This window comes from Phytophthora ramorum, assembly GCF_020800215.1.
Source record: "Phytophthora ramorum isolate Pr-102 chromosome Unknown Phyram_PR-102_s0011, whole genome shotgun sequence".
Taxonomy (NCBI): Eukaryota; Oomycota; class Peronosporomycetes; order Peronosporales; family Peronosporaceae; genus Phytophthora; species Phytophthora ramorum.
The window spans coordinates 884,360-909,691 of NW_027150657.1; the positions used below are offsets into that span (position 1 = coordinate 884,360).

A 25,332-nucleotide genomic window follows, 5' to 3' on the forward strand; every position below is an offset into this window, starting at 1 on the left:
CGGTGGAAGCTCTTTCAGTATGCTGATAGCAAGGCTTGGTAGTGGTGTTAGCACAAAGATGGCAGCTAGTCGTTGGATGCTTATAGTGTTTGAGTAGCTATCGAGGTGTTGGAGTCGCTCCACGGAATATCTCCCTTGAAATTCGACTTGAACGGACATCCATGCTGCCCAGAGACGCTGGCGGAAGATCTGAACGCTCTTGGTCATTGTGATCGACGTTTGAATTTCCTGGTTTGATCGGGAGTGCGCTGGGTTTTGTGTTAGTGCTGGACGAGGCAGAAATAGCTGGACGTTGGCGCTTGAGACAGAGATGGAAAAGGCTACAAGTATAATACTTGTTGAATCGGCTTTGATGCCAACTATAATAGAATACTCCACGCGCAATACACGAATTAATAATAGCGGCACACTGGAACCGGATTGCCGTCACCCGCTTCATCTCCTCTTTCTTGTAGTTAAACTGATACTTCGAAGAAAGCAAAGTGCCCTTGTCGATGAGGTACAGCAGCGTAGTGATATTTTGGAGGACTTTAGAGCATTTTATACAGAAGCAATTTAACTCGAGAGCGTGAGATGAGGTACGAGCTATCGACCAACAACATGCATCACCAACTATTTGCGACCCGATCACTTGAATTGAGGGGCAGGTTGCAACGATGTGATCTCGAGTACTGCGTCTTCCGTCATTGTCATCATTGTCACCAGTGTAAGCTTAGCCAAGAGAAAAATGATAGTTTTGCCTTAGCGTAGTCTACCCAAGCAAATGTAAAGCCTGCTCCTCCAGTACATGTACAAAACAGAGTTGACCAAGAGATGCGATCGGTAGGGTTCGCATCAGAGAAGCAGCGCCAGATAGTAAGCGCGGTTAGCAAGTTGGTACACTATAATGTGGTGGAGACACGGTATTACAGAAATCCGAAGTGCGTTGAAGGTGCCCATGCAGAACATGTCCGATGGTCACCGCTTGGGCAATGAGAACTTTGTTCAACTCGCACTGCGCATGGAAACCCATGACTTACCACGGACACTCTACAGACTTTTCGATTCCAGCTTTTGAGGAGTGGGTAACATTACATCGAGCCCTGATTCCAGCAGAGAAATACAAGGCAGTCTCCCAGATCGTGCTCCCTCTCAGCCTGAATGGGGCGCGACGGCGGGGTGGAATATCGGATAGTGCTTCTCTTGACCTAGAGGGGCTTGCTCGCCCCAGAAGTACGCGAACCACACGACGAAGACGATGATAGAAAGTGGCGAGGCTAGAGGCATAGTAAATGGCGCTGTAAATACTGTCGCTGTACCAACAGCATAGAGAGTTCATACAATATGGACACGATTGCGCTATGTCGTGGCCTCACTGTCAGGCCTCAGTCACCCTGACCCATTTGGCGCACCAGCGACCATAACGAGCGACATGAACCTAGCTAGCATCGACCCTCTTGAGGTGGTGCCAGTTGGGTTGTCTCGACCAAAATGGCTAGCACAAGACACGGCAGTGGTGTCAAGAACAAAAGCACCAGCGTTTTGCAGTGCGTATAGCGTTCATTCGATGCGTCCGTGTAACTCGACTAGAACAGAAATTGACGCCGACCAAGGCGTCTTAAGAACCTAGTTTTGAATCCGTCCTGCTGACATCCTCTCTGGAGAGTGTACGAAATTCACTTGATAAACCGCGATATGACCTGCGTGCGGCATGCGATCATGGGTGGGATGGATGGACCTGACGAGGAGGTATTTTCCGCGGTGTCTAACTTACTATTTGTGGTCAACGGCTCTCGCTCATTTCCCAACCAACGACCTCCGAAATGCTGCAATACCATCCTTAAGCTCTTCATCATCCTCTTCTTCTTCGTCATCGTCGTCATCACTCTCCTCTGATGAGATGTCTGGAATGCTAGTCACTGGGGATGGTGATGGGAGATCAACACGTCTGCCCCGTGTGTCTGGTTGGAGACGGTGGAGTCGTGACGCGAGAGCGCTATTAATTTTCTTGACAGCATCGACTTGGTCTCTCGACTCACTGAGCGAGTCCTGTAGCTGGTAAACAGTGCGTTGCAGCTCCAAGTTCTGAGCCGCGAGACGCTTTGTACCCTTGTCCTTGTCACCCACGCTGTCAAGCAATTCCTTCATTTCAGTCATTTCGTCTCTCGAGCGCTTGGACTCAGCCTTGACCAACGCGAGCTCTGCCTGTAGACTGCTATGCTCAGCGAGTTGCGCCACGAGGTCGTCGAGAGGTCGATTATTGTTTGCACCTACAAGTTTGCGAAGCTCTCTCGAGACCTCTGTCGACTTTGCACGAAACATGTTGCGCTCGGATACCAAATTAACTTGCTCATCTTGCAGGTGCGCGATTTGAGCCTGCTGATCTTTGATCTGCTGCTGCAGGTCGGCGGCAGTCACTGTCGCGACGGTACCAAACCATGCATTGCGCTCCAAGCCGGATCTTGACACCACGGCGGAGTCTGCATTGTTTTCTCCGTCCAAGAACTGTGCCTCAGTTTGAACACCCTGCTCATTCATCTCTGAAGCTCGCCATGCTGCTGCGTTGGACACCTGCTGCAACTCTTCTCTGCATTGAGTATGCCGCCGTTCTTCGTCCTCCAGCTTCGTTCGCAAAATGTGTAACTCTCGTGCTTGCGAGTCGCACTGGCCAGTGAACTTTTCGAGTTGTCGGAGCTTCATCTGCTGCAGTTCGATGCGGTTGTCCTTAACTTCGAAGGATTCAGCGATTTGCTTCTTTTCCTGCTCGGCAGACTTCAGTAGCACGGAAATGGACGACAGCTTTTCATGCAGCATGGTAATTTCCTTATCCTGGGCAGCCAGACGTCCTTCCACGAACGAATTATCGACGACAACTCCATTGTTGGTTGAGTTAGATCCTCCAAACCCGTTTTTGCTCGATGCCATTGCTGAACGCGGCGGCGTCGCTGCTGGGGTTGTCACGTCAGACCCACGGTCACTCGCAGAGTCATCAGGCTCCAGGCCAACGAGGTCACTTAGCCGTGCATTCATTGAACCGACTGAGCTTTCACTTTGCAAACGAGCGGGGCGAGTTTTCCCAGCTGGTGAAAGTATTGAGCCCGCTACTGGAGTTGTCGGCGACCCTGCCGAGCTGACTGTTTCTCCTGTGGCAGCAGAATTGCTCGCTGGAGACAACGCCCCCGATGTCGAGCCCACTGATTGAGATGCCGTCAGAACTGGAGGTGGTGCCACCTTTACAACGAAGGCTGGATCCATGAACAAGTTTCTTTCGTCAGATTGGGCCAGTTCTTCCTCGTCTGACGTGAGTACACGAGCTCGGAACTTGCGAATCAGCATCGTCAAAATGTCGCGATGCTGCCTGTTTTGAGCCACCAAAAAGAAGCAGGACAGACTTTTGAGCTGCCCTTGCCGTTTCTTCAGGTCACAAACGTCACCTTCTCGATTCCCCAGAAACCCACCAAACTCTTGGACCTTCAATGTAAATCGAAGCTGATCGGCAGGATCGAGAAGAACTTGCAGAAACGTGCTGTAGGCAGCCGTCACTACCACGCCCCCTTCGTCTTCCTCCTCCGATATTTTGACAAGAGTTACCCCCTCGGCAGAAATTTTGACCTGGAAACTATCATGCTCGTTACTCGCCAACGTAGCTGAAAACGAGCCCGCGCCGGCTTCAAGCAGCACATCCACCATAGTGCTGACGGCTGGATCGAGCACCAGAGGTCGAGACATCTCTACAACACGTTTAAACTGCGGAAAGCGAAGCGACTCGCATTGCAGCGAGATAATAGCGCCCACATCGTCCACTGACGGGAAATACGGACAGCGCCTCACGCCTTTTATCTGCTGAACCTCATTATTGGGTGGTGTCTTACGAAACCATGTGAGCGAGAATTCATGAACGTCCTCATCCAAAACGCCGACAAATCGACCTCCTGTTGTCACGGCCATAATTGGAGTGGAGTGCAGCACATCAGCATCGGCATTCGCTGGTGTTTTGCGGTGACGTCTTCCGGACGTGCTGTGTGGCTTTAGTGCAAGGTCGTTCATCCAGCCTTTCACCACATTTCTGTCTTCCTCTGGCCGTGAAGCCTTGTTGCCCATAATACGGAACAAGCTCTTCACGCCGTCAGTGCCCGAATTCCGCACCTTGTCCAACGAGATCCCAAACTTCCCAGTATTAGCCTCTGACGCCGCCGAATGGGAAGACGGAGATTTCGGGACGCCATTAGCAAGATTCGAGCCACTGTTTTTCTGCTCAAACGAGCCCGACCTGGTCATCTGACTCAGTCTCGCCGACCACCCGCCACTGCTCGACGGCGATATCGGTGGCAACGGTCCACTTGAATATTTTCTCTCCAGTGGCGGTACCTCTTTCGTCAGCCTTTCGTGCTCCTCTTTATTGGTCTGGTAGCAGTGAAACGTCAGCGTCAGCGGGAACGTGGCGTCCTTGGCCGTCGTAATGATCTCAGCAAACACCATCTTGGTCACGTCCACTTCATTGATCGACATCATCTCATCGCCAGGGAACACGCGGCCCGAAGCTTCAGCATCGGCCATGGATCCGTCCGATTTCCTGCGAAACCCCTTCACCCGAGCTCCCGTCCCGCCTTCTCTCGAGTATAAATCCACAAACAGCGGGCCGGGCTTCGCGTAGACCACGTGGACTTTTTGCATCGCTCCTCTGGGCGACTTGATGCCTGCGAAATCTGCCATCCCCGCCAGGAAAGTCTCGCCAATGGAGACAAACCCGTTGGATTTGATACCATTGGTTCCTCTCACTGAAATGGGCGGCGGGGGAGGCGCTGCCGCCATTTTCTCATTATTAACCCTCAGAGCGGACTCAGAGTGTGCAGGACTGGCCAGCAGCGGTGCTGAAGGCGGGGAATTGGCTGCAGTAGAGGCGGCTAAAGCCGAACCATCCACTCGTAAGTTCCCGGCCGATTGTGTGCGTCTCGTGGGGTCCCAGTAACTGCGGAGGACCCCATTCATCGTGTCTGCATCTTGTCTATTGCATGTGATTGAAACAGGAGGCACAGCGGCGGAAACAGCCTTGGCACGGCCCATTGAAGCTGGAGAACCTGGATTATCCGAAGATGTGGGGGATATTCCAGGCGATAACTCGGCTTCTAGCGCGGTGATGGACTCTGGAGCGGCGCCGTCGTCTTCCGTGTGGTCTTGTGCGTCAAGATACGATGATTCTTCGTCCGAAGAGCTGTCGTGTGCCATAGTGCGAGCAGAAGAAGAGGCCGCGCGAACGGGCCCCGTTTTGAACCTACTGTGGTAAATATGGATGAATATCAGAAAATCCAGATGTTGTTACCTCGGGCTATTATTTTGAGCAAATTATATTTTATATACTAAAGCTGTAATACACTAATATGAATGATAACCAAATAGTATTTAGTAACAGTTTGAACTACTACGCAAAATGCACCAGTCTAAACAAAATACATATTAATACCATACTTTTTTTTCACAATCCAGCGCTGCTTTGTGCACTGCACAGGTCCAGTATCTGAAACCTGCACTCGCTGGCACACCCCGGACATTAACGGAAACGATCAAATCAAGAATCATTTTTATTAGTGCACGGATGTATTCATCGTTGAGTGCACGATTCACAAAATAAGTTGGTTGTTGGTGATCAGCATCTCAAACTCCCAATTAAAATTGTTGGATTCAGGGATTGTTTGGTCCAGTCACTCCTTCATCGCTTCTCGTTAGTTCAGCGATTTCTATTCCGGAGTACATGTAGTGACTTGCTTTGGAAAAACTCAAAGGTGTATTCGTCGTATCTTGGCGCTGCTGGTCACGTTTCATGAGCGCAACTTTGTTGAGTGGTTGAGAAGACTGGATACCTAATACGGAGACTGCAACGAACGCTCGAGTAATACCATTGTGTGAAGAATGGATACGCTCTAAGCCCCCCCCCCCCCAGATATCACGCGCGATGCGAGTACAATTCTCGAACAGAAAGAGGACGATGCTTCAAGCTCAAAGACTATACTTGAAGCAACGACCGCCTCTCGTAGAACGAGATTTTTTCCCCGTTCGACTTGTGCAACATCAACGTTGGCTGTGCTTAAATGCCAACGTGAGCCCCAGCTCACTACCTGCACAGAACTGAAGCATGGAACTGGTAGTAGTAGCATTAGTGGATGAACGAGCTCTTTTCATCCGTCAAAGTGCTATGGCATCACTGCTGACATACTAGTAAACTATTTAGAGGTTGGAACACAACGAAATACTTCAAGTAGCAATGAAAACAGAACGCAATGACCAAATTCGCCGATGACAATATCGCTACGGCATTCTTGTATCAAGGGCATCTTGACCAGTAGCCTAAACTTGGCAGGGTTCTTATCGTAATTTTAGTGCCCACCCATACTGCCTTGTGAAGACATCGTGCAGTCGGCATGCAAACGTCCGTGTCAGAGCCAGAAGTCGACGCGCAATTAAAACTGGGTCCGACTGTGACAAACGTCACGGGAGCTTTGCTTCGCTCCACTCGTCAGCGTCTCTGGCAGGCATGGATGGCAGTTCAAGTTGAATTCCACGGGCGATACTCGATCGAGCGTTTGCAACAACTCAAGACCTATATCAGCAGTCTAAGCTAGCAACAAGCGGCTCGCTCTGCTTTGCGTACTAACCCCATTTCCGTGTCTCGCGTTGAGTTTGCTGAAAGAGGCCCCCCCTCTTCAGTCACCCGAAGCGGGTATTTCGGCGAACTGGGTCTTCTTTACACGAGCCGTGGTAGTTACGAGTATCATCAATGGAACTCTTCTCGTGCATATGGGCCAAGGCGCATCGTTACTCAAGTTGACAGTTCGCCAAGTACTTTCCATTGCCCTGTGTGCTTCGACTGTATCGATGGCTGTCATATTTTTCATCTGCTCTGCAACTGTCTTCTCTCTGCCTTTTGGCGTACTCGTCATTGCACCGCCCGACGTTATGGTAGCAGCGGTTTGCTGAGTACGCATTTTTGGACCTCGCCTACGAGCTGACCCGTCAATATGGAGTGACCTCAAGAAGCCGCTTTCAGTGATTCATGGTCAGGTGTCACTCATTTTATTTACCCAGTCTACATTTACGGATTCGTCTCTATGACTCGCAGCAACCAAGTCTTGTTTGTTGCTATCTTGCCAATCATTAAACTGACTGTAAACAATTGGATTAGCTGTGCCCTCTCCGACCAGGATGACATAAAGCCGCAATCGTGATTTTTATCGCGGAAGTCGATAACGCTCTCTAAGTATCGAATGCTCTCCAAAGTGCTTCATCGTGGTCGCTGACGGCTACGATACTGGCGATAGACGTCGTCCATTTCCGGATATCAATGCATGGTGTAATGGAAGTTCTGAACACAGTGAAAGGGCTCATGGCTAAAATTCCGCACGGACATCCGTAAGCTAAGGAAAACATTCTGCAAGTTGCAGCCAGAATCCTTGCAATTGATGGCACCTTGAGCCATAGCAGACATCTTCCTCAGGGAGCGAAAGCAATCGTTCACAGCAGATAATATCTGGTCAGAACGGATGCTGCAGATGCATTTCTAGTCTGCAGCATCCGTTTCAACTCGAGCTGATCGCTAAAAGTGGAGTATTCGATCCAGAACTGGAAGTACTAGAACGAAATCAAAGCGCAATGCTGAGCTGGTTTCGATGGGCTCGACGGGAACTGTGGGAGGCTTGGATATCCGTCCAAGTGGAGTACCAAGGCAGCTACTCAGAGGAGAGATTTCGGCAACTGGAAAGCTACACAAGAGGGCTCGGAGCCCGAAGAATGCTTGTCGTTTTCCTGTTGACTCCCTTGCCGTGTGTCGCACTGAGCTTGGCGAAAGAGATTCTACCACTAGCTCCAGCCGAAGCTGGTGTCTATAAGAACGGAGCATTCTTCGCTCGAGCATGGATGGTGATGTTATTCATGGGTGTTTCAGCTTTAGTGCAGATGTGTCACGGGGCACCTCGCCTGCAGCTGACAAACCGCCAAATTGTCTGCGTTTCTCTCTTGGCAGCGACAGTGTCTGCTGGCTCCATTTATGGTCTCTGTGTCTTGACTGTCTTTCCCCTCCCGTTTGGCCTTCTCATTGCCGGGCCCCCTTTTGTGGTGGTGATCGCTACATGCTTCAGGTATATCTCTGGTTCCAAATGGCGAGCAGACCCATCGTTATTAGTCGACGTGAAGCGGCAACTCGTTGTGTATAATTGCCAGACCACACTGCCTTTCGTCTATCCGCTGTACATTTTCGGATTCGTGTCTCTCACAGGTTGGAACCAAATCATTTTCGTTGCATTGCTGCCGGTTATCCAAATCATTGCCAAAAACTGGATCAGTCGCGCACTCGCTGACGATTACGACCAGAAGCCCCAATGCGTGGTCTTTGTCGTTGAGGTTTATAACGCTCTCTACGTGTCGACCGTTCTTCAGACTGCAACTTCTTGGACTTCGACCGCTGCGATCATGGCTGTGGACCTTATACAGTTTTGGGTGTCCATGGTTGATATTGTGGCGATTCTCGACGATGTAAATGCTCTCATGGCTAAAATTCCTCGAGGCCATCCTACTGCAAAAGAAACCTTTGTGCAAGTGGCAGTGCGTCTTCTGAACATTGAGGCACAGGAACGGCAGAGTAAAACGGAAATGCCCAATTCTCAATGCAAAGAGGAAGGATCTGGCGAGGCGCATCAAGCTACAGAACTGAAGAAAGGGAATCACGAAAGTAAACACCTGAGATGGATTATGTCGCAGAAAGCTCGAGTATTTCCTTTCCAGCCATCTGTGGGGTCCAATAGCAAATTACGCCTTCCTGCGATGAAGTCAACTTCGACACGAAAGCAAAACCCGCCCATGCTTAAAGAACCTTCGCTTGGACTCGAATTGGTATTTTCACAAGAAGAACGGACGCTATTTATTCAGAAATGCTCGCACGTGCTCTTTATCACGGAGTATCTCGTATTGGTGGAATACGTTGAAATGGTGCTGCCTTTCATCTATTGTAAGCGAGCTGTCGTTCGGGAATTGTACTCTACAATCGATGCTTACTGACTAGTGCTCTGAACTTTCGTGTACTCCAGGTCTGCACCAGTTCGCTCTATTCCACATGCACAACGGCGCTTACTATCCCACATTGGCAGGGATTTCAAGCGACGTCTTCTCGTCCAGAATGTTAAGCACCCTGCTGTACAGCTTGTTCCAGTTTTTTTCATTCGTTATGCTGGTAGTCGTACTCAAGCGCAAGCTTGGCTTTTCGTCACTGCAGCAGCTAGCGTTCGTGCTAGATGTACACGCTGGTAAGGTTCAGACGAAACTCAACTTGATTTTCGTCTACATCATGCAAGTGCCACTAGCGCACCACGGTAAGTTTCTCTACGCTCGTTGCATGCACACTAGCTACAGAACTGATGCCATGGTCCGATTCGTTGTTTGTGTGCGTAAGGTGCTGATTTCAGCTTCAAATTTTCGTGGCTGACCCACACGAAGAGTTAGAATGCGTATTCCTCTAGCGGGTAGACAACAAGAATTGAATTGACGAGGTCCCAGAATTCAATCCCAAATTGAAAAAGAAGCTCCTTCTCGGTCATTTCCGGTTTTGATGTGGTAATTGCGCACTTTACTGCTCAGCTTGTTGGGCTCAGCCCTACTGGTGGTGATCTAGCAAAAAAAACTTCGCACCGATGCCTTTTCGTGTGCCGCGCGTGATCTGGAGTCTCTGTTGGTTGACCGAATTAACAAGGCTGACTTCAGTCCTACAAAATGTTTCGAAGTACTAGTGCTAGAGAAGGTGGTGCTTGGTAACTTTATGAACTTTTGGTGCTGGCAGTCTTCTTCAACGTTGAATACCCCGCTTTAAATGCCAAGTAATAAAAGCGCTCGAAAAAGTCGTGACTCCAGATAGCCCAAAATCCTTACACCCAACATCGATATTCGTGGTAGAACGTGGATGTGTGCAACGTATGACCTTTCTCGAGCAGGACTTACGCGTAGTGAAGGGTGAGTCAATTTGGAGGAAGACGAAGAATGGCGTTCTTAAGCCATTGTTGTACATGCCAGAATGCGATTGGCGTTTTGGACAATGAATGCCACGAGTCAACATGCCCGGGTAGTCTAGTCTAATCAACGTGCATTGGTTTGGTTTATCTAAGCGTTCTTTTTGAGGATATGAGCATGAGCTAGCAGATTGACACGCCACGCTACTTACATCTGGATCTTGCTCAGGTACTGCACCAGACACAGATTGTTGTGAAGCAGTTTCTGCAAATGTTGCCACTGCTGCTGCTGCACGGCTCCCAACTCGTCCACCTGAGCCAAGAGTGCCGGATCCGCTACCAGCAGCTCCTCGTGCAGCTTCAGGAATCGGTTCAGGTACGCCTGCAGCACCTGGAAGTCGCGACGCGTACGCATCTCCTCGCGCAGAAAGTTCAGGAACCAACCAAGCAGCTTCTTGCCTTCCTCGTCGAAGTCGCCCATGCACAACGTGCTCATCTCGACATCCACCGCCGAAGCAGACAGTGACTGCATGTAGATTGCAACGTCGTGGAAGCGCGAAGCCAATTCATCGTCCTCTTCCTGCACGGCCTTAACTAGCAGCGTAGCCAGCTTGCATCGGGAAGTCACCATGCCCTCTGTCTTGACGATTCTCGAGGTAGGAGCAGCCACTACGGCGTCGTCTTCAACCTCCTCTTCACCGTCGTCACCCCACGCCTCGTCGCCGTCTCCAACGCCCCAGCCCTCCATATTCTCGTCTTCTTCGTCCTTTGTCTCGGTCTCTTTCTTTGCCTCAGGCGCAACAGGAACGAAAGTTGGGTGTACAGCGTCCTTGCGTGCTGTCTGAAGGAAGAAAGGAGCCTGCTCTGGGGCCTTGGGGGGCTCAATAGGCTTGTTGCGTTTCTTGATCAGCTCCAGGTTGAACAGTGACTGCCAGAATGCACGGGGGGCCGTCGACAACGTGATAAGCGAAGCATCCAGCGGGTCCGAGCTCTCTTCATCGTCATCATCGGCGGCGCTCTTGGTGGGTTTCTGCTCCTCCACACTTGCCACTGATAGTTGCGGGTTACGCTCCGAGCCGAAGCCAAGTTGGTCGCTGTTATCCACCTCGTTCAGGGCTACAGGCATATCCATAAGCACGGGCTCAGTGGGCTCCGAGTCAAGGAAAACGTCCGTGAAGAAACTGCGGTTCGCCCACAGGAAAATGCCGACGTGGCCGACGTGCGTGGTAGCAAGGAACTCGCCCGTCGGTGACACCGCCAACCCAGTCACAGGTTTCTGGAAGCGCAGCCAGTCAACGCACTTGCCCGTCGGGATATCCCACACGCGCAGCGATGCATCAGCCGACGACGAGAACAGCCACCGGGCATCCGAGCTGAACGTCATGTCCGTCACGCGGTGCGAGTGGCCTGCAAAACGACGAACAAGCTTGCGGGTAACCACATCGAACAACCGCAGCACTTGGTCATCGCACGCCACGCAGAGCAAGTTGCTGTCACGGTGCAGCTCCATCTGACTAACAGGCGAACCGATGTCAACCTCGAACCGCAACTCGTGCTTCTTGAAGCCCCAGAACTTTAGCTTGCCGTCGATGCCCGCTGACACCAGCGTCTCGTTAACGGCATCAACTGCAACGGCGCTGACCGGACCATCGTGAGCATCAGCAGCAGTCTTCTCGGATTCATCGTCCTGCAGCGACGATAAATCCGTTCCGGGCAACACAAGCGAGCGGATAATCTTCGCTTTCGGAGTCGCCGCCACTGGGAACGAGCCGCGGGCCTCTCCGGATTGCATGTTGTACCGGAAGATGGACCCACCCAGGCTGCCAACGAGCGCGTAGTTACCGCACGAACTGATAGCCACGCTGGTAGCCTGTGTTTTCTTGCGGCGCAGGTCCTCCACGCTTCCTGACGGAACGCGGTTGCTGGGGTCAAACTGACGCAGCACCTTCTTGCCAATGGCACGGTGTTCGAAACGCCACACGTAGGCTGCAATTTCGTTCTCGTGGCACGTGATAACGTTGGCCCAATCCCGCGAGCGCGTCTCCATAGCAGCAAATTGCACGATAGGCGGCAGCTTCAGATCCTCCACGCGCACATTCAAACGGCGAGCCTTCTTCAGAACCGGACCCTGCGACAGCTCTGTGCTCTGCTGCTCACGGGCCGTGTGGAACACTCGGAAGGCCCGATCCTGACCTGCCGACAGGATCTGGCAGCACGTGCCATCAGCACCATCCGCCATCGAAGCAAGTGTGTTGTTGCCGTAGTAGCGAATACGCGTCGGTGGCGCGCGGTGACCCTCACGAGACTTGAGAAGACGAGCAGTGCCGCCGTTCAAGTGGTCGAATATCCACAGCTTGATGGAGTTGTCCGTACCCGAGGATAGCAGCAGCGGCTCGTTCGCCAAGAACTGCAGCGACACTACCGCTCCGTCGTGTGCAGCAGCAATAACCGACTCGAGACGTTTGGTCTGCAAGTTCCAAACCGCAATGTCACCCGAGCGTGATCCGGACACCACCAGCGGCGTGGTGGACGTACCTGCATCTGTGCGGAACGACATGGCCGTGATGCTGCTCTTCTGCTCCTGTCGGAAGTCCAGCACGCGTTCATCCAGCTGCAAGTGGTGCACCATGAGTCGTCCATCGGCCAGCCCGATGCTCACCACATCCACCGCCGGACTCTGCTCCAGCGCCGTCACGGCACTTCCCCAGCCCTGAAACTCGTAGATGCACTTCATCTTGCGGATGTTCCAGAGCTGCAGAGCTCCTTCCTCCGACCCCACCAGAATCTTGTTCAAGTACGTGTCCGGGTGCAGCATCGTCGTGGGCGTGAACCCCGCAGAAAAAGTCAAAGTGTCCACGATCTCCATTGTCAATAGGTCCCAGATCTTGATCACTCCTTCGTCGTCCAGCGAGAAGAGGATGGTGCCCACCGTCATCATCTGCTTGACCGCTCTATTGTGACCCAGCAGCGTCCTCCAGCGGTCCACGCGTCTCCACACAATGATCTGTCGCCCACAGGCCGTGAACGTCAAGTGTTTCTTAGGCAGCACAGCTAGTGCCGCGATGCGCTTGGGCAGTTGAGGCGACACGAGTACAGGCGTGAGTTTGTCGCAGTTGTACACGACGAAGGATTTGCCCAGTGACGCCGTGGCGAAGCTGGCCTTGCCCATGCCGTACCACACAATTGGTACGTCATCAGCCACCACGCCAATGGCGCGGAAGGCCTGCAGCACGCGGCTGTTCTGGCAGCGCGTCAATTGGTCGCTCGACATGCGATTTCTTGCAACTTTCTCGGCTAGTACGCGACGGTGAAGAGTGCAGCTTGCAGCAATGCAGAGAGTAGACGCAGAGCTTTTTGGTGAGCTATCGGTTCCGAAGATACGAGCAGAATTGACGTCGGACTGGGCAGCAGAAGACGACGACGCAGCAGCCACTTGAGTTGGTGGCGAGCAGCTCCGAAATGACTGGGACCAAGCATTAATGGAGAGTACCGTGGATATGTCTGGTAAGTACGATTACGACTATTTTTCACAGAAATTTGTTCATTTGTATTCGGGGTTTGGTAACATGGATACACTGATGGAGGACAACATGGACGGATGGTCTTCTATGCTAGTGCTGCTGGGTGGACACTTCCACATGATGGCGATGGCATCCGGTACCTATTCGGATGTTTTGGCTTTCTTGGCGGCGGCAGCGGCGTCACCGGGCGCTTCAGCGTCTCCGTAAGTTAGCGCGCGCTTCTCGCGGGTCTTGCCCAGCACCTTCCGGGCCAGCTCATTGTCCCAGAAACGCTCAGCGAGGGTCTTACCGAGCTCCTCGGCTTCCGTACGCGGCCCAGAGATTGTTTCTGAAATGATTGCAATCAGAGTATGAGTAACGTGATACTAAACAAGTATCTAAAGAATAGGCTAACGACGCACCGTGGACACTCTCCTTGCCGTCGCGGGACAATACCGTCGAGTTCAGCGTAAGCGTGTCTTCGTCCAGTGTTGCGCTGACACCCATAGCAATCTAAAACCACAATCAGCTCAGAAATCACGCTGAAGTTCATTACCAACAACAGTAGACGTACCTGGCATCCGCCTTCGAGGTGGTACAGCAGACTCCGCTCCGCCTTGCACAACTGCGCCGACTTCTCGTCCGTAATGGTCTCGAGCATCTTAATCGTCTGCAAGCACCACCAATCAGTACACAACTCCCCGTTCCTCACTCCTTCATCCTCAACGTACCTCCTCATCGTCTGCGCGGCATTCCACGCCAATGCTTCCCTGGCCCACCCCGTACCCAAACGTGTCCATGGGCAAAATCTCGTCGATCCTGTCGCCCAAGTCTCCGCGTCGGAAGCCGCACGCAGCCACAATAATCGCGTCGTAGTCATCGTGCTCGTCCAGCTTGGCCAGTCTCGTCTGGATGTTCCCGCGCAGTACCTTGATCTCGAACGTCGGGAACTGGCTCCTGAGCAGCGCCTCGCGCCGCAGCGAACTGGTACCAATGATACTGCCCTCTGGCAGCTGCTGCAGCGTGGTAATACCCTTTTCCTTGTGCTTGGGGTGGATCACAGCCGCGTCCTCGGGACTCTCGCGCTTGGTGATGGCGGCCAGTACGAGTCCGTCGGGCAGCGTCGTGGGCATGTCTTTGAGCGAGTGCACGGCGAAGCTGGCAGTTTTGGCCAATAGCGCGTCCTCTAGACTCTTGGTGAAGAGGCCCGAGGCCGTGGTTGTGCCCAGGTCGCTCAGGTGGCGGTCCAGCACCTGGTCGCCCACTGTGTCCTCCTGCCCCACGACGAATTGGAGCTCAGGGAAGCGCTCTTCCAGCATGTCGATCACGGTGGTGGTTTGTGCCATGGCCAGCTGGCTCTTGCGCGAGGACACGAAGATGGTGCGCTTCTTGGGCGTCTCGGACGGCATGGTGGAGACTGAGGAGCTACTGGGCCGATTGCAAAGTGTGCGGTCGAGTCGTGCGTGGCAGAGTGGTGTACAAGTGGTGTGGTCGGTAAGGAGTGCGCGTGATTGGCCAATGAACCCGACGATTGCTACGATCGGACAATGAAAGGAAACTTCAAGTGTTTTGTTATCAAGTGAAGGTTTGTTACAATGATTCGGTCGAGTTGGGTCTGCAAACTTTCACTTTACCGTCGCAGTATTACTCGTTCGTGCCACGCGCTGCCGCTGGGCGTACTAGAATGTGTTGAATGGTAATACTTATTATAGTAGTGCAGGCAACGGGGGTTTGACAGCACTGCAATCCCCTCCCTAGTAATAGGTGTGCTTATTGAAGCTCCTCCATTAGCTCCACCAAGGGAGGGTGTGACTTCAAACTGGATTTTTTGGATCCGATTCTGGGCCGTCGGGTATTTTTTGGTTGGATGTGCGGTGACTCAACTGGGTCAGTACGTTCCTCGCCTTGAGATCAAGATTCGCCATACAATCATCTTGGGTTTTCTGTGTACAACCGGAGCGTCTGCCTTTGTTTTGTGATTGCCATAATAGTCATTTTCCCGGTGCCAGTCAGTACGGTCGTCGCCTCACCGCCAATTGTTGTCGCAATGTACTCGTGCTTTGCGTTCTTGTGGGGCGATAAATGGAGAGCTGATGAGTCCATACAGCACGAGATCAAACGGCATTTACCTGTCTTCATGACTGAAATGTCTCTCACATTTGTGTACACGATCTACATGTTCGTGTTCATGTCACTGACAGGCGTTCATCAAGCACTGTACGCTGCTCTCGTACCTGTTTTCAAACTGCTGGGAAGAAACGCGATAAGTTGTAACCTGGGCGACAAGAATGACGTCAAACCGGAGATTGTGGTTTTCAATGTGGAGGTGTTCAATGCGTTGTATGTTTCAACTGCGCTACAGAGCGCATCGTCATATACCTCTACAGCCACAATAATGATCGTGGACGTCGCACAGTTCTGGTTATCTTACGCGACGTGCTACATATTTTGAACGATATTAAAGAGTTACTGAAAAGAATACCAATCGAGCATCCAGGATCGAAGATGATCTTTGTTCAGGTGGCGTTGAATTTGCTCGGACCAAACACTATCAAACAATCGGGTGGCTCGGATACAACAGACCAAACCATCGTCGAGAAATTGGTACAATAGAGTCATCACCGATCATGAGAATGGTACCCGTCGAGCCTCAAAATCATTGCAAGCGAGCACTAGTCCAGAGGAGGCAAGTCTTTCCTGCAGCCCAAAATGCAACTAACGTTGTGGAGCTTAGTGCATTGTTCTCACGGGAGAGGCGGTCTCAACTCGTGCACAGGACTTTTCAAGTTCTTTTCATCACAGAGTACCTTGTGCTGGTGGAAAATACCGAAGTGATGTTGCCGCTTATCTACAGTGAGCCATATCGCCTTACAAACAAAGCCGAACAACTGCCTAACTGATCGTTGGCCCTCTTCCACGCAGGTCTCCACCGTGTCATTTTGTTCAACTTGCCAAACAGAGCCTACAACCCTTCGTTAGCGGAACTTTCGAGCGAGCAGTTCTCAGCCGCGATCCTCAATGTCCTAGTGTACAGTAGATTAGAATTTGTATCTCTAGTAATGTTTGTTTTCGTGCTGAAGCGCACACTGGGCATCTCGCCACTGTACCAGCTCGCATTTGTGTTTGTCGAGTCAAAAGCGGGGATGATACAGGCTCAGCTCAAGCTTTGGTTTGCCTGCGTTTTGCAGGTCCCCCTTGTACATGGAGGTACGTCTACATCGGAGAGTTGCTCCACTGATAAAGAGTCAATGTATTGGCGTGTGCTTTGTACGACCGCCAATTTCAGCTTCAAGTTTCAGTGGATATGAGACGCTTACATGCAGTAGACCTCGCCGTAATGGCAGCGTCGTCCGAAGACGTGAACACGTTGACAATGTTTTGTTTAGTTTTTCGTTTTGGTAAGCACACGCAGACATGGTTCTGGGATGGAGGCAATTGTCGAGGCAGCCACGTTGGAACACACACCGTGAGGAATGGTTTGGCCCAAAGGAGTAATGCGTTGTACTCCTTGCCAACGAGAACTGCAAACGCCGATTTCGAGCCAGACTCCGACGACGTCGACAATCCCAGAGACGCTGGCAGTACAGCATCGAAGAGGCGAGTTACGATCTGCTCCATCTCATCCGAGGTTTCGCCACACTTCGCTAGGTCCAAGATGAAGGTTTGATATTCAGCACCTGTAAGAAGCGGACGTCAGGAACAGGATTGGCTTCGCTCGTGGCAGCAGACGTGCGAGGCTCCACGATGCTCCAAGCTTCACAAAGCTGGCGGTTATCGTCCGCGCACTTGACGACTTCGTTCTCGTCACACTGCAGGACGTTGCCCGTGTGGCACGAAACGAAGTACACGGCACAGTCCGCGTCCGTCTCCATGGTGAAGAGCTCCCACTGACGAGGCTCTTTCGGGTCGAAGACGCATTCCCCAGCCGCACGAACTTGAAGAAAGCGGCCGTTGCGTCCCGACTCGATGGCAATTTTGTCGTCACGGACGCGACGCAAGATCATCTGCTCATACACGTCGCAGTTGTCTTCCAGGCAGCGAGCTTTCGTCGACCCGAAAGAACGTGCAAGCTCTCGCGCTTGAAGAGTGAGCGCGGATCACGGGGATATCGAACGGGATATCTGGTAGATCCATCGTCGAGTTTGTCGGAGAGACTGCTTGTGGGCTTGAGCGAAGATTGTGAAGTGACACGCATCGACGGGAGGGGCGCCATGGTTCATGGCTTATTACCTTGATAAAATGGCTGGAAGAAGTCAGGGGTGGTCGCTTCTGTCTGGCAATGCCCGAGGAGATGATGTGTGAGACGAAAACTGAAGCATTGATTCAGTCACGGCTAATGTGCACGCAGGGCAATGTATTGCCATGGTGAATCGATCAAAGGCTGATCCACTGATGCTCTCGAACGCTCAAAACTACTCGCCCAATTCGCTATTGGCCCAAACTTCGTTGCTAGCACCAAGTAACCGCACGCTTTATGCTGCAACCTTACGCACTGCAATCGATGGCTTGTGATCCTGGCTTCCTTTCGATCATTCCGTTTTCATCCACTGCCATGGAGCCTTAGACCTGACAGGCTCTTTATTCTTGACCAAGGCAGCGCCTCGCCCCGCAACGATGATACGTTCAGCGGTTGGCCATGCATACATCCACAGCAGAATCGAATCGATCTCATCCAACGATTTACCGAGCGACACGAGCTTCATGATATACTCCCGACGTTCTTTGGCTTCGTGATCCTTACAGTGGCCACAAACAGGACTTGACACTGGCGCAGTTTCCTCGACTGGGCTCTTCATAGGGATGGTGGTAACTTCACGTTGCAAAAGAAACCACCCCCGCCGAATCGTATCGATGCATTGCGGGAAACCATTACCGTCACAGTCGAGCGCATTACCAGTTCGGCATGATACGAACACCATCGAGCCATTCGCAAGAACGTCCACCTTGAACTCTTCACTGATGCCGAGCAAGGGCGACTCGAAGTAACATCCACCGTTCGCACCGACAATCAGCTCCTGCTCGTCATCCACCGATTGAATCACAACAACTTCATCAGCGACACGATGCAGCAGCACCACTTTGGCTTGAGACTCCGTATCGCGAAGGAAAATAGGAGACTTCGTCGGATAGGCGTCTTGTTGGCCAAGGCTGGATGCAGATAGCATGATAAACGGCACATCGTTGGAGGAAAAACTCGACGCCATACTTGTTATCGTTGTTGATTTCAAAATCCCTTTTCAATTGTGTGGTAGCTGGAGAACCACAGGGCGGGACGGGGCGATGGCCATTAACCGTCAAGCCTTAAGCGCGCTTATCACCTTCATCAAATTCGGGCGCCGCGTTCAGAATTTGCCGAAGGTCGTCTAGAACCTGGCTTGCATCCAGAGGACTGCTCGCGACATGCTCACCGATCGAATCTAACATCGATAGGGCACGTTGCAATCGGTGCGCTGCTTCATTCGTGTCCATGAGACGGTCATCACTATCTTCGTCGTTGTTGTGGGTGAGTTGACGCAGTAATTCCGTCGCCCGAGCAACTACCGCAGGTGGACAGCCAGCCAGAGCTGCGGTGTTGACGCCGTAAGATTGGGCCGCAAGACCTTCGACGACTCGGTGCGAAAACACGAGCTGTTTGGGTTGACCGTCCACTTGGTGCTCGAGCACCTCCATGCGATACGGTCGAAGCTCGCCATGGCACGTGTCGCCCACCAAGTCACTTAGCGCAGTAAAGTGCGTGGCAAAAAGCATGCGCGTCTGTTTAGCACACAAGGCTTCGAGAACTGCGCCTGCAATTGCGACGCCGTCGTTAACTGCAGTGCCACGTCCCACCTCATCCATGAGCACTAGCGAACGGCTAGTTGCTTGGGTTAGAATCGTCGACGTCTCCTGCATTTCAACCATGAAGGTACTTTTGTCTGCTGCCAGATCATCTGCTGATCCCACTCGGCAGAAGAGCTTGTCTACAAGACCCACGCGGGCGAACTTTGCGGGTACGAAGCTACCCATTTGAGCCAAGACCACGAGATGCGCGCTTTGACGCAGGAAAGTACTCTTTCCGCCCATGTTGGGACCTGTTAGAAGCCAACACGATCCGATTGGCGCTGCTGCTAAGTGCAGGCTATTGGGCACGAAGGCGCGCATACTCCGCGAGTTGGAGCCTCGAAGATGGGCAGCTTCAACTACCGCGTGGCGACCATCTTCGATATGTAGCTCGCGACTGCCATCCAGTAGCGGACGTGTAAAGTTGCGGTCGAGCGCCACCTGAGCATGCGAGCAGACAACATCGATTTGGGAGATAGCATGAGCCATCGACTGCAATTCGTCGCGCACCAGTAGAACTCGATCGCGTAACGACGCAAAAATGTCGTTCTCCACACGCTCTACCTCGGCTACAGCTTCCGTGAGCTCACGATTAAGCTGACGCAGCTCCTCACTGCGATATCGCACTGAGTTTTTCAGAGACTGGAATAGTGTCAGCTTCTCTAGCTCACTTCGCCCACGGTCAGTCTTCAGTAGTTTAGCGTTCTCGTCATGCGAAAGATCGAGGAAATACCCTTTTTCTGCCTGAAAGACAACACGAAGCCGTGTGGATCCCAGCAACTCGCGATATTTCGCTTGGAGCTCTTGCTTCTGCGGTGATTTTGGGTCGTGGTGGAGAATAGCTTGCCATCTGTCAAGTTCTGAGGAGTATCCGGCACGAACAAATCCACTTTTCGAATTCAACGACGCATAGTCATCTTTGAGAGCCGCGTAAATTTCTTCGGCAGCGTTGGCGATGTCTTCACGCTGCTGTTCAGTAGCAATCAGGCCACTGCAGCAATCCTTGAGTAATACTGGTAAGCCTGAGGCCTCCTTTCCCGGAAGATCGGGAAGTCGGCTATGCCTGAGACGTTCATGAGACTCTACAAGTGCAACTAGGCGCTTGGCTTCATCGATAGTAGATGCCACATTCTTGAGGTCCTTTGGTGTAGCGACGCCAATCGATAGTCTCTGGAGATTTCGTTCCATATCAAAAACTTCAGCAAGCTGTTTTCGAGTACGTTGAAGAAGTTGCTCCTGTCCGTAGAAATATGAAACAGCGTCCAGCCGACATTCGAGGAGCTCGAGATTCATCAGGGGTGACGCCAGGTGGGCCTAAAACGAAACAACAAGAGTCAGCATTGAGGATACAGGAAGTTGTAACTGCACGACAACCCACCGCGAGTAGTCGAGCACCGCCAGGTGTTGTAGTGGAATCGATGGCTTGAAGCAAACTCGACGCCTTGGAGCCATTCAGCGACTTTGCAAGCTCGAGACCTCTCCATGCGCTGGAGTCAATAATCATGTGGTCAGACGATTCTACATGAAGTGGTTCTCGAATCAACGCACCCACACCACGATGCGTGAAGTCCACGTAATCCAAGATCGCCGAAACGGCAGCTTGCTCGGGTGCGTCGAGTGTCTTGATCAAAGAGCCCCGACTTCGGTGCCCAGTAGCGACTGTAGCTCGTGGTATAAAGCTTGTTGCAGGGCGAAACGTTTTCATGCAGGTGTCAGGAAGCACCGTTTCGAGTAGCGCAACAGCATCCTGAGGCATATCTACTTCCACTATGGTAGATTCTTCACCCCCATTCTCAACAGGAAAACTCGGCAGCAGAATTTCTTTCGGTGAGCATCGCAGAATTGCACTGGCAAGCTTCTCACTTGTGGACGTGGTCGACACAAACTCGCCCGTTGACAAGTCAGCCCATGCCAGCCCCCATTTCTCGTCGTCGTAAAAGAGCGATCCCAAATAATTATTCTCCTTTGGCGTAAGCATCGTGTCCTCCACCAGAGACCCCGGCGTAACAATGCGAACAACTTGGCGGTCTACAAGCGCGTTGTATCCTCTCTTCTTAGCGCTAGATGCACTCTGCACCACCAAGCCAGTTCGGGAAGTGTAAGCTACATCACACTCTCAAAATTACAAACAACAAAAACACCTGCACCCACCTCCACTTGATTGCAGATCGCCACCTTGACGCCATGATGCATCACCTACTTCCTCCAAACAGCAGACAAAAAGTTAGCAATAACCCAACAACAAAGCAAATAAAAATTACCACCCACCAGCTTCTCCACGAACGAGTCGACAGACCCAATCGGGAACCCGCACATTTCACTCAGCGCGTGCACTTGGGCCTTTTTGGCCTTCCTCGTCAATGCTAAGTTCAGCAACTACCCACGACCACACATTAAACACAAACTAAGTAACTCCCACTGAAAAAAATATATATCTTCGTCACCCACATGAGCTGCTCTCCTCGCGTCATCTCCGAAAAACTCGTAGAAATCCCCCACTTGGAACAGTAGCATACAGTCTGCAATACACAGGCACCACAACGTCAATGTCTACCTTTTTACGACTAAAATGTCTGCTAATTGTAAATATCCACCTGGATATTCTTTCTTGCGGGCCAAGTACTGCGCTACCATAGGGGTCGCTTTGGCGCTGTTATTCTCAGATCCTACTGCGTCGCTAGAGGCGGCAGCTGCACCGGATGAGAGATAAGGCGTGGTGCTAACATACCGGCGACAGAAAGGAGACGCTCGACGTGCTAAAGCCGAGAAACCAGCAGCCGAAGTGGCCGCACGAGGGCAGCAGATCAAGCGCATCATGCTGATTTGGTGGCGGTCATAAAATATGAAAATATATGGGTTGGGTATGCCAGAGGAAAGGTTGTATGTCTGCGACGTGTGAGGGAATGGCTACATCCGATTGATCTCTTTTTTTCTTAGAAAGAGGATCGATGCCAAACACTTCGTTCTGTGTCGTGGCTGGTGGACCTCGTCGAGGTATTTCATTCCAAACTACTTTGTATACTATATATTCACAACGAACGACTTCTCATTGGAAGATTTTCAAAGTTTTGAAAACTAGCATGCCAACCACGGGTTCCAGAGGGGAAGCAAGTGCAATGCTCATGCCGTTCACGTGGGGATTACCGAGTGGATATGCGTGGATAGTAGTTGACTGAGCTATTTGTGCGACAGCAACGAACGCAACGACGCTCAATGTGGGCCACAACATATATTCGTTTCGATAGGAACTTGCTAAAGTGATAATGCGTTCGCTCCACTTCAACTTCACTTCAACTTCACTTCAACATGATCCCCATCGGCCACTTGGTTGGCTGCTTCACGACAAGAACTGCGGGGGCGTCGTCTCTTCCTCTTGGCGCTTGGACATCTCCTGGATCATCTTCTTCCGCTCCTTCCCGCCCTCTTCCACCACCTTGCGCTCCTCTGGGGTCGTGGCATTCTGCTTCACCTTGGGCTCCACGTCCGGCTTGTACTCGATGCCGAAGGCCTCGTACACGCTACGCTCTCGTTCTTCCATCAACTTGGCCAGCTCCTCGTCCTCTGCGCGGCCGAACGGTGTGTCGGTCCATTCCTTCTCGAACTCCTCCGGACTGCCGCTCGAGCAAATCGTCTCGTGCCCGCCCTCGTCCTGCGTGTTGGACCGCTGCCATAACATCTTGAGCTTCTTGCCGTCAATCTCGCGCTCATGCGTCGCCTTCAGCCGCCCCGTCGAGTCTTCATAGCGTCGACGAGCCGTGCCGATACGGTGGCCGCTGTTGTCCAGCACAGTCGAGTAGCTGTATGAGTACGACGTGTACGATGGGCTTGGTGCAGTGGTGCCTTCACCACTCGAAGGTGTCGCAGCAGCTTCCTCTTTCTTTGCCGCGTTGTCTGCACTGTAACTTGGCGTTGCAGCCTCCAACACTGCTTTTGTCTGTTGCTCCGGTCTCTTGACTGGCAGGTCCTTGAAAAACTCGTTGTCATCGTCATACACCTCCGCCATCACGTTGGGCGCAAACGGCGCAAACGACGCAAACGGCGGAAAGCGAGGTGAGAACACTCGACGAGCCATCACTTCCACATCCATAAGCGACTGCTCCAACGATGCCAAGGGATGCCAGAGCGATGGCTGCACCCGATCCCAGATGCGAATGGTGCGTCGAGACTGCATTCCACGCTCGCCAATGTGGGCAGCCGCACCAGGCAGGGAAGCTCCAGAAGAGCGCTTCAATACTCTACTCCACATGATCCCCTCCAGCCTCGATCTGCTCTGTGGTCTCGTAGGAAAATGAACAAGTGAGCTAACCAACAAACTTTCGCTGCCAGGTGAGACAAAATCACGATACCTGGGACGCGAAGCGACAGTTAAATTTCCTTAGCGCAAACACTACATGAAGGCGACGAGAGCACATTCGCAGCACCTACAGCCACCACTGTGCAAAAGAAACTCCATCGCACGGCTCACACAAACTGTCGCTTGCTGCATGTTACTTTCTCATTCGTACCTATCAGCCAGTTAGGCCTTCAGGTTGTTGCCACAGCTTCGGCAGAAGCGTGCCTCCGCCGGGTTCTGCATCGAGCACGAGCTGCAAAGACCCGGTGTACGTTTGGGCTTACTCTTGAAGGCGCTCTTCTTCGCCTGGGGCTTCGGCTCTTCAACTATGAGCCTGTACGTAACCACGCTTGTTTCGCAAAGCCACCAGCCATCGTCGTTCTGTCGCACAAAATGCAAGATGCCAGCGTTTACGGCAACAAACCTTCTGAGGGATAGTGATGTCGTCGCCCGTCCTGGGCGTCGAACCGATAACCAGCAATGCCCTTAGACACTGGTGCCACGTTCTCTCTGCAGAGCAAAACATATGACACAAATGTAGCTGGTAGGCACTGCTAGTTGAAGCAGAACGCACACGACATCGGTTCGTCCAAAGCAATTGCTTCGTGTGTGCACTAAGCGCAAACGGCTTGACTTTCGTGCTCGAAGAAACTGTCTGCTGGACGATAAAACATCACAAGCACGCCCCCTGTGTTAGTATCGAGTAGCCCACACATACGATCCAGCGGGCCATTATGGTATGTATGTGAAAGAGAAGCGCTGCATTGAAGCACACAAAGCAATCTGGGCATTGACGACTTTTCCCTTGATAACCTTGCTGCATCGGTGGCGCTTCTTTCCGAATCGAGCCTGTAGCATCCTTGGTAATGCCTGCAGTAAGAAAGGTGTGAGATGAGCTTCCAGGGTAAGGTACCAAATTCAAGAAGAAGAGTACCTCGTTGTATTTCTCTGCATGGCCATCATCTTCTGTAATAACACGACTGCAGTGATTGCATTTGAAGCACCATTCAGCACAAACAGCATAGTTTGTTCGTCAGACGATTTCTAACATGACGAACTCCGCAGTGTGCCAACACCTCATAGTAGAAGTACTGATTCAATGCACCAACGGCTTCTCCTTCCAGGACAAGTCCGCAACCACCACACAGCTCACGATCTGCTATATACGACTGGGAAAAACGGACGTTCTCGTATACACACGGAGACCGGCTCAACAATAATGTCTTCGTGGCAGCAGTGCTGTAAGAAAGCGATCGAACTTTCCTATCCCAGCCTTCGCGAAGCCCCCGTAGGGTCCTAGCGCTACTGTCAAGCGAAGGCGCAGTCACAGTGGGCTTAGGGTCGTGTCACCAGCGAGCGTAGCGAGCCACCACGGGGTTGGATCAGTCGGGATACGATAGGAGGAGCCTAGTAAGGATAGCGACAACACAGATATGCCTTTGTCGATGGACCTGCAGAACTTAGCGCCTTCACGTAGTTCCCAAGGTGACCAGCCGAATAATGACCGTGAAATCGGACAGAAATCCAAGCCTGGACAAGGCGTTGAAAGCAATTTTTAAGCAACCGCATGATTCGATTTGGTGTTGATACGTATGATGTCTTGTAGAGCTTTGCGTTTCAATTCCTGGCCCCATATTTAGTAGAGACTTCACCACCCATACCAAGCTGTCTCGGAATAGCTGTGGATGACCCATAGCAACTTCAATCTACAATC

At 51.9% G+C, this 25,332-nt stretch overlaps 6 protein-coding genes across 6 annotated transcripts; all 6 read right to left on the bottom strand.

Moving 5' to 3' along the window:
* Positions 1 to 1,776: 1,776 nt before the first annotated feature.
* KRP23_11113 (uncharacterized protein) lies at positions 1,777 to 5,205 on the bottom strand (the record flags this gene model as incomplete). The annotated part of the gene is made up of 1 exon (XM_067881634.1): positions 1,777 to 5,205. The coding sequence occupies one exon, from the start codon at positions 5,203 to 5,205 to the stop codon at positions 1,777 to 1,779; it is 3,429 nt and encodes a 1,142-aa protein (XP_067740925.1).
* A 4,968-nt stretch (positions 5,206 to 10,173) lies between these two features.
* Positions 10,174 to 13,236, bottom strand: KRP23_11114 (WD repeat-containing protein 36; the record flags this gene model as incomplete). The annotated part of the gene is made up of 1 exon (XM_067881635.1): positions 10,174 to 13,236. The coding sequence occupies one exon, from the start codon at positions 13,234 to 13,236 to the stop codon at positions 10,174 to 10,176; it is 3,063 nt and encodes a 1,020-aa protein (XP_067740926.1).
* Positions 13,237 to 13,626: 390 nt separating this feature from the next.
* Positions 13,627 to 14,874, bottom strand: KRP23_11115 (Porphobilinogen deaminase; the record flags this gene model as incomplete). The annotated part of the gene is made up of 4 exons (XM_067881636.1): positions 13,627 to 13,814; positions 13,888 to 13,978; positions 14,040 to 14,135; positions 14,197 to 14,874. 4 exons carry the CDS (start codon positions 14,872 to 14,874, stop codon positions 13,627 to 13,629), a joined length of 1,053 nt encoding a protein of 350 aa, XP_067740927.1.
* A 2,235-nt stretch (positions 14,875 to 17,109) lies between these two features.
* KRP23_11116 (uncharacterized protein) lies at positions 17,110 to 18,669 on the bottom strand (the record flags this gene model as incomplete). The annotated part of the gene is made up of 2 exons (XM_067881637.1): positions 17,110 to 17,507; positions 18,468 to 18,669. 2 exons carry the CDS (start codon positions 18,667 to 18,669, stop codon positions 17,110 to 17,112), a joined length of 600 nt encoding a protein of 199 aa, XP_067740928.1.
* A 97-nt stretch (positions 18,670 to 18,766) lies between these two features.
* KRP23_11117 (DNA mismatch repair protein MutS) lies at positions 18,767 to 21,919 on the bottom strand (the record flags this gene model as incomplete). The annotated part of the gene is made up of 6 exons (XM_067881638.1): positions 18,767 to 20,599; positions 20,664 to 21,356; positions 21,437 to 21,481; positions 21,554 to 21,661; positions 21,734 to 21,804; positions 21,880 to 21,919. The coding sequence occupies 6 exons, from the start codon at positions 21,917 to 21,919 to the stop codon at positions 18,767 to 18,769; spliced, it is 2,790 nt and encodes a 929-aa protein (XP_067740929.1).
* Positions 21,920 to 22,622: 703 nt separating this feature from the next.
* Positions 22,623 to 23,531, bottom strand: KRP23_11118 (uncharacterized protein; the record flags this gene model as incomplete). Its single annotated transcript, XM_067881639.1, has 1 exon — positions 22,623 to 23,531. The coding sequence occupies one exon, from the start codon at positions 23,529 to 23,531 to the stop codon at positions 22,623 to 22,625; it is 909 nt and encodes a 302-aa protein (XP_067740930.1).
* Positions 23,532 to 25,332: the final 1,801 nt, after the last annotated feature.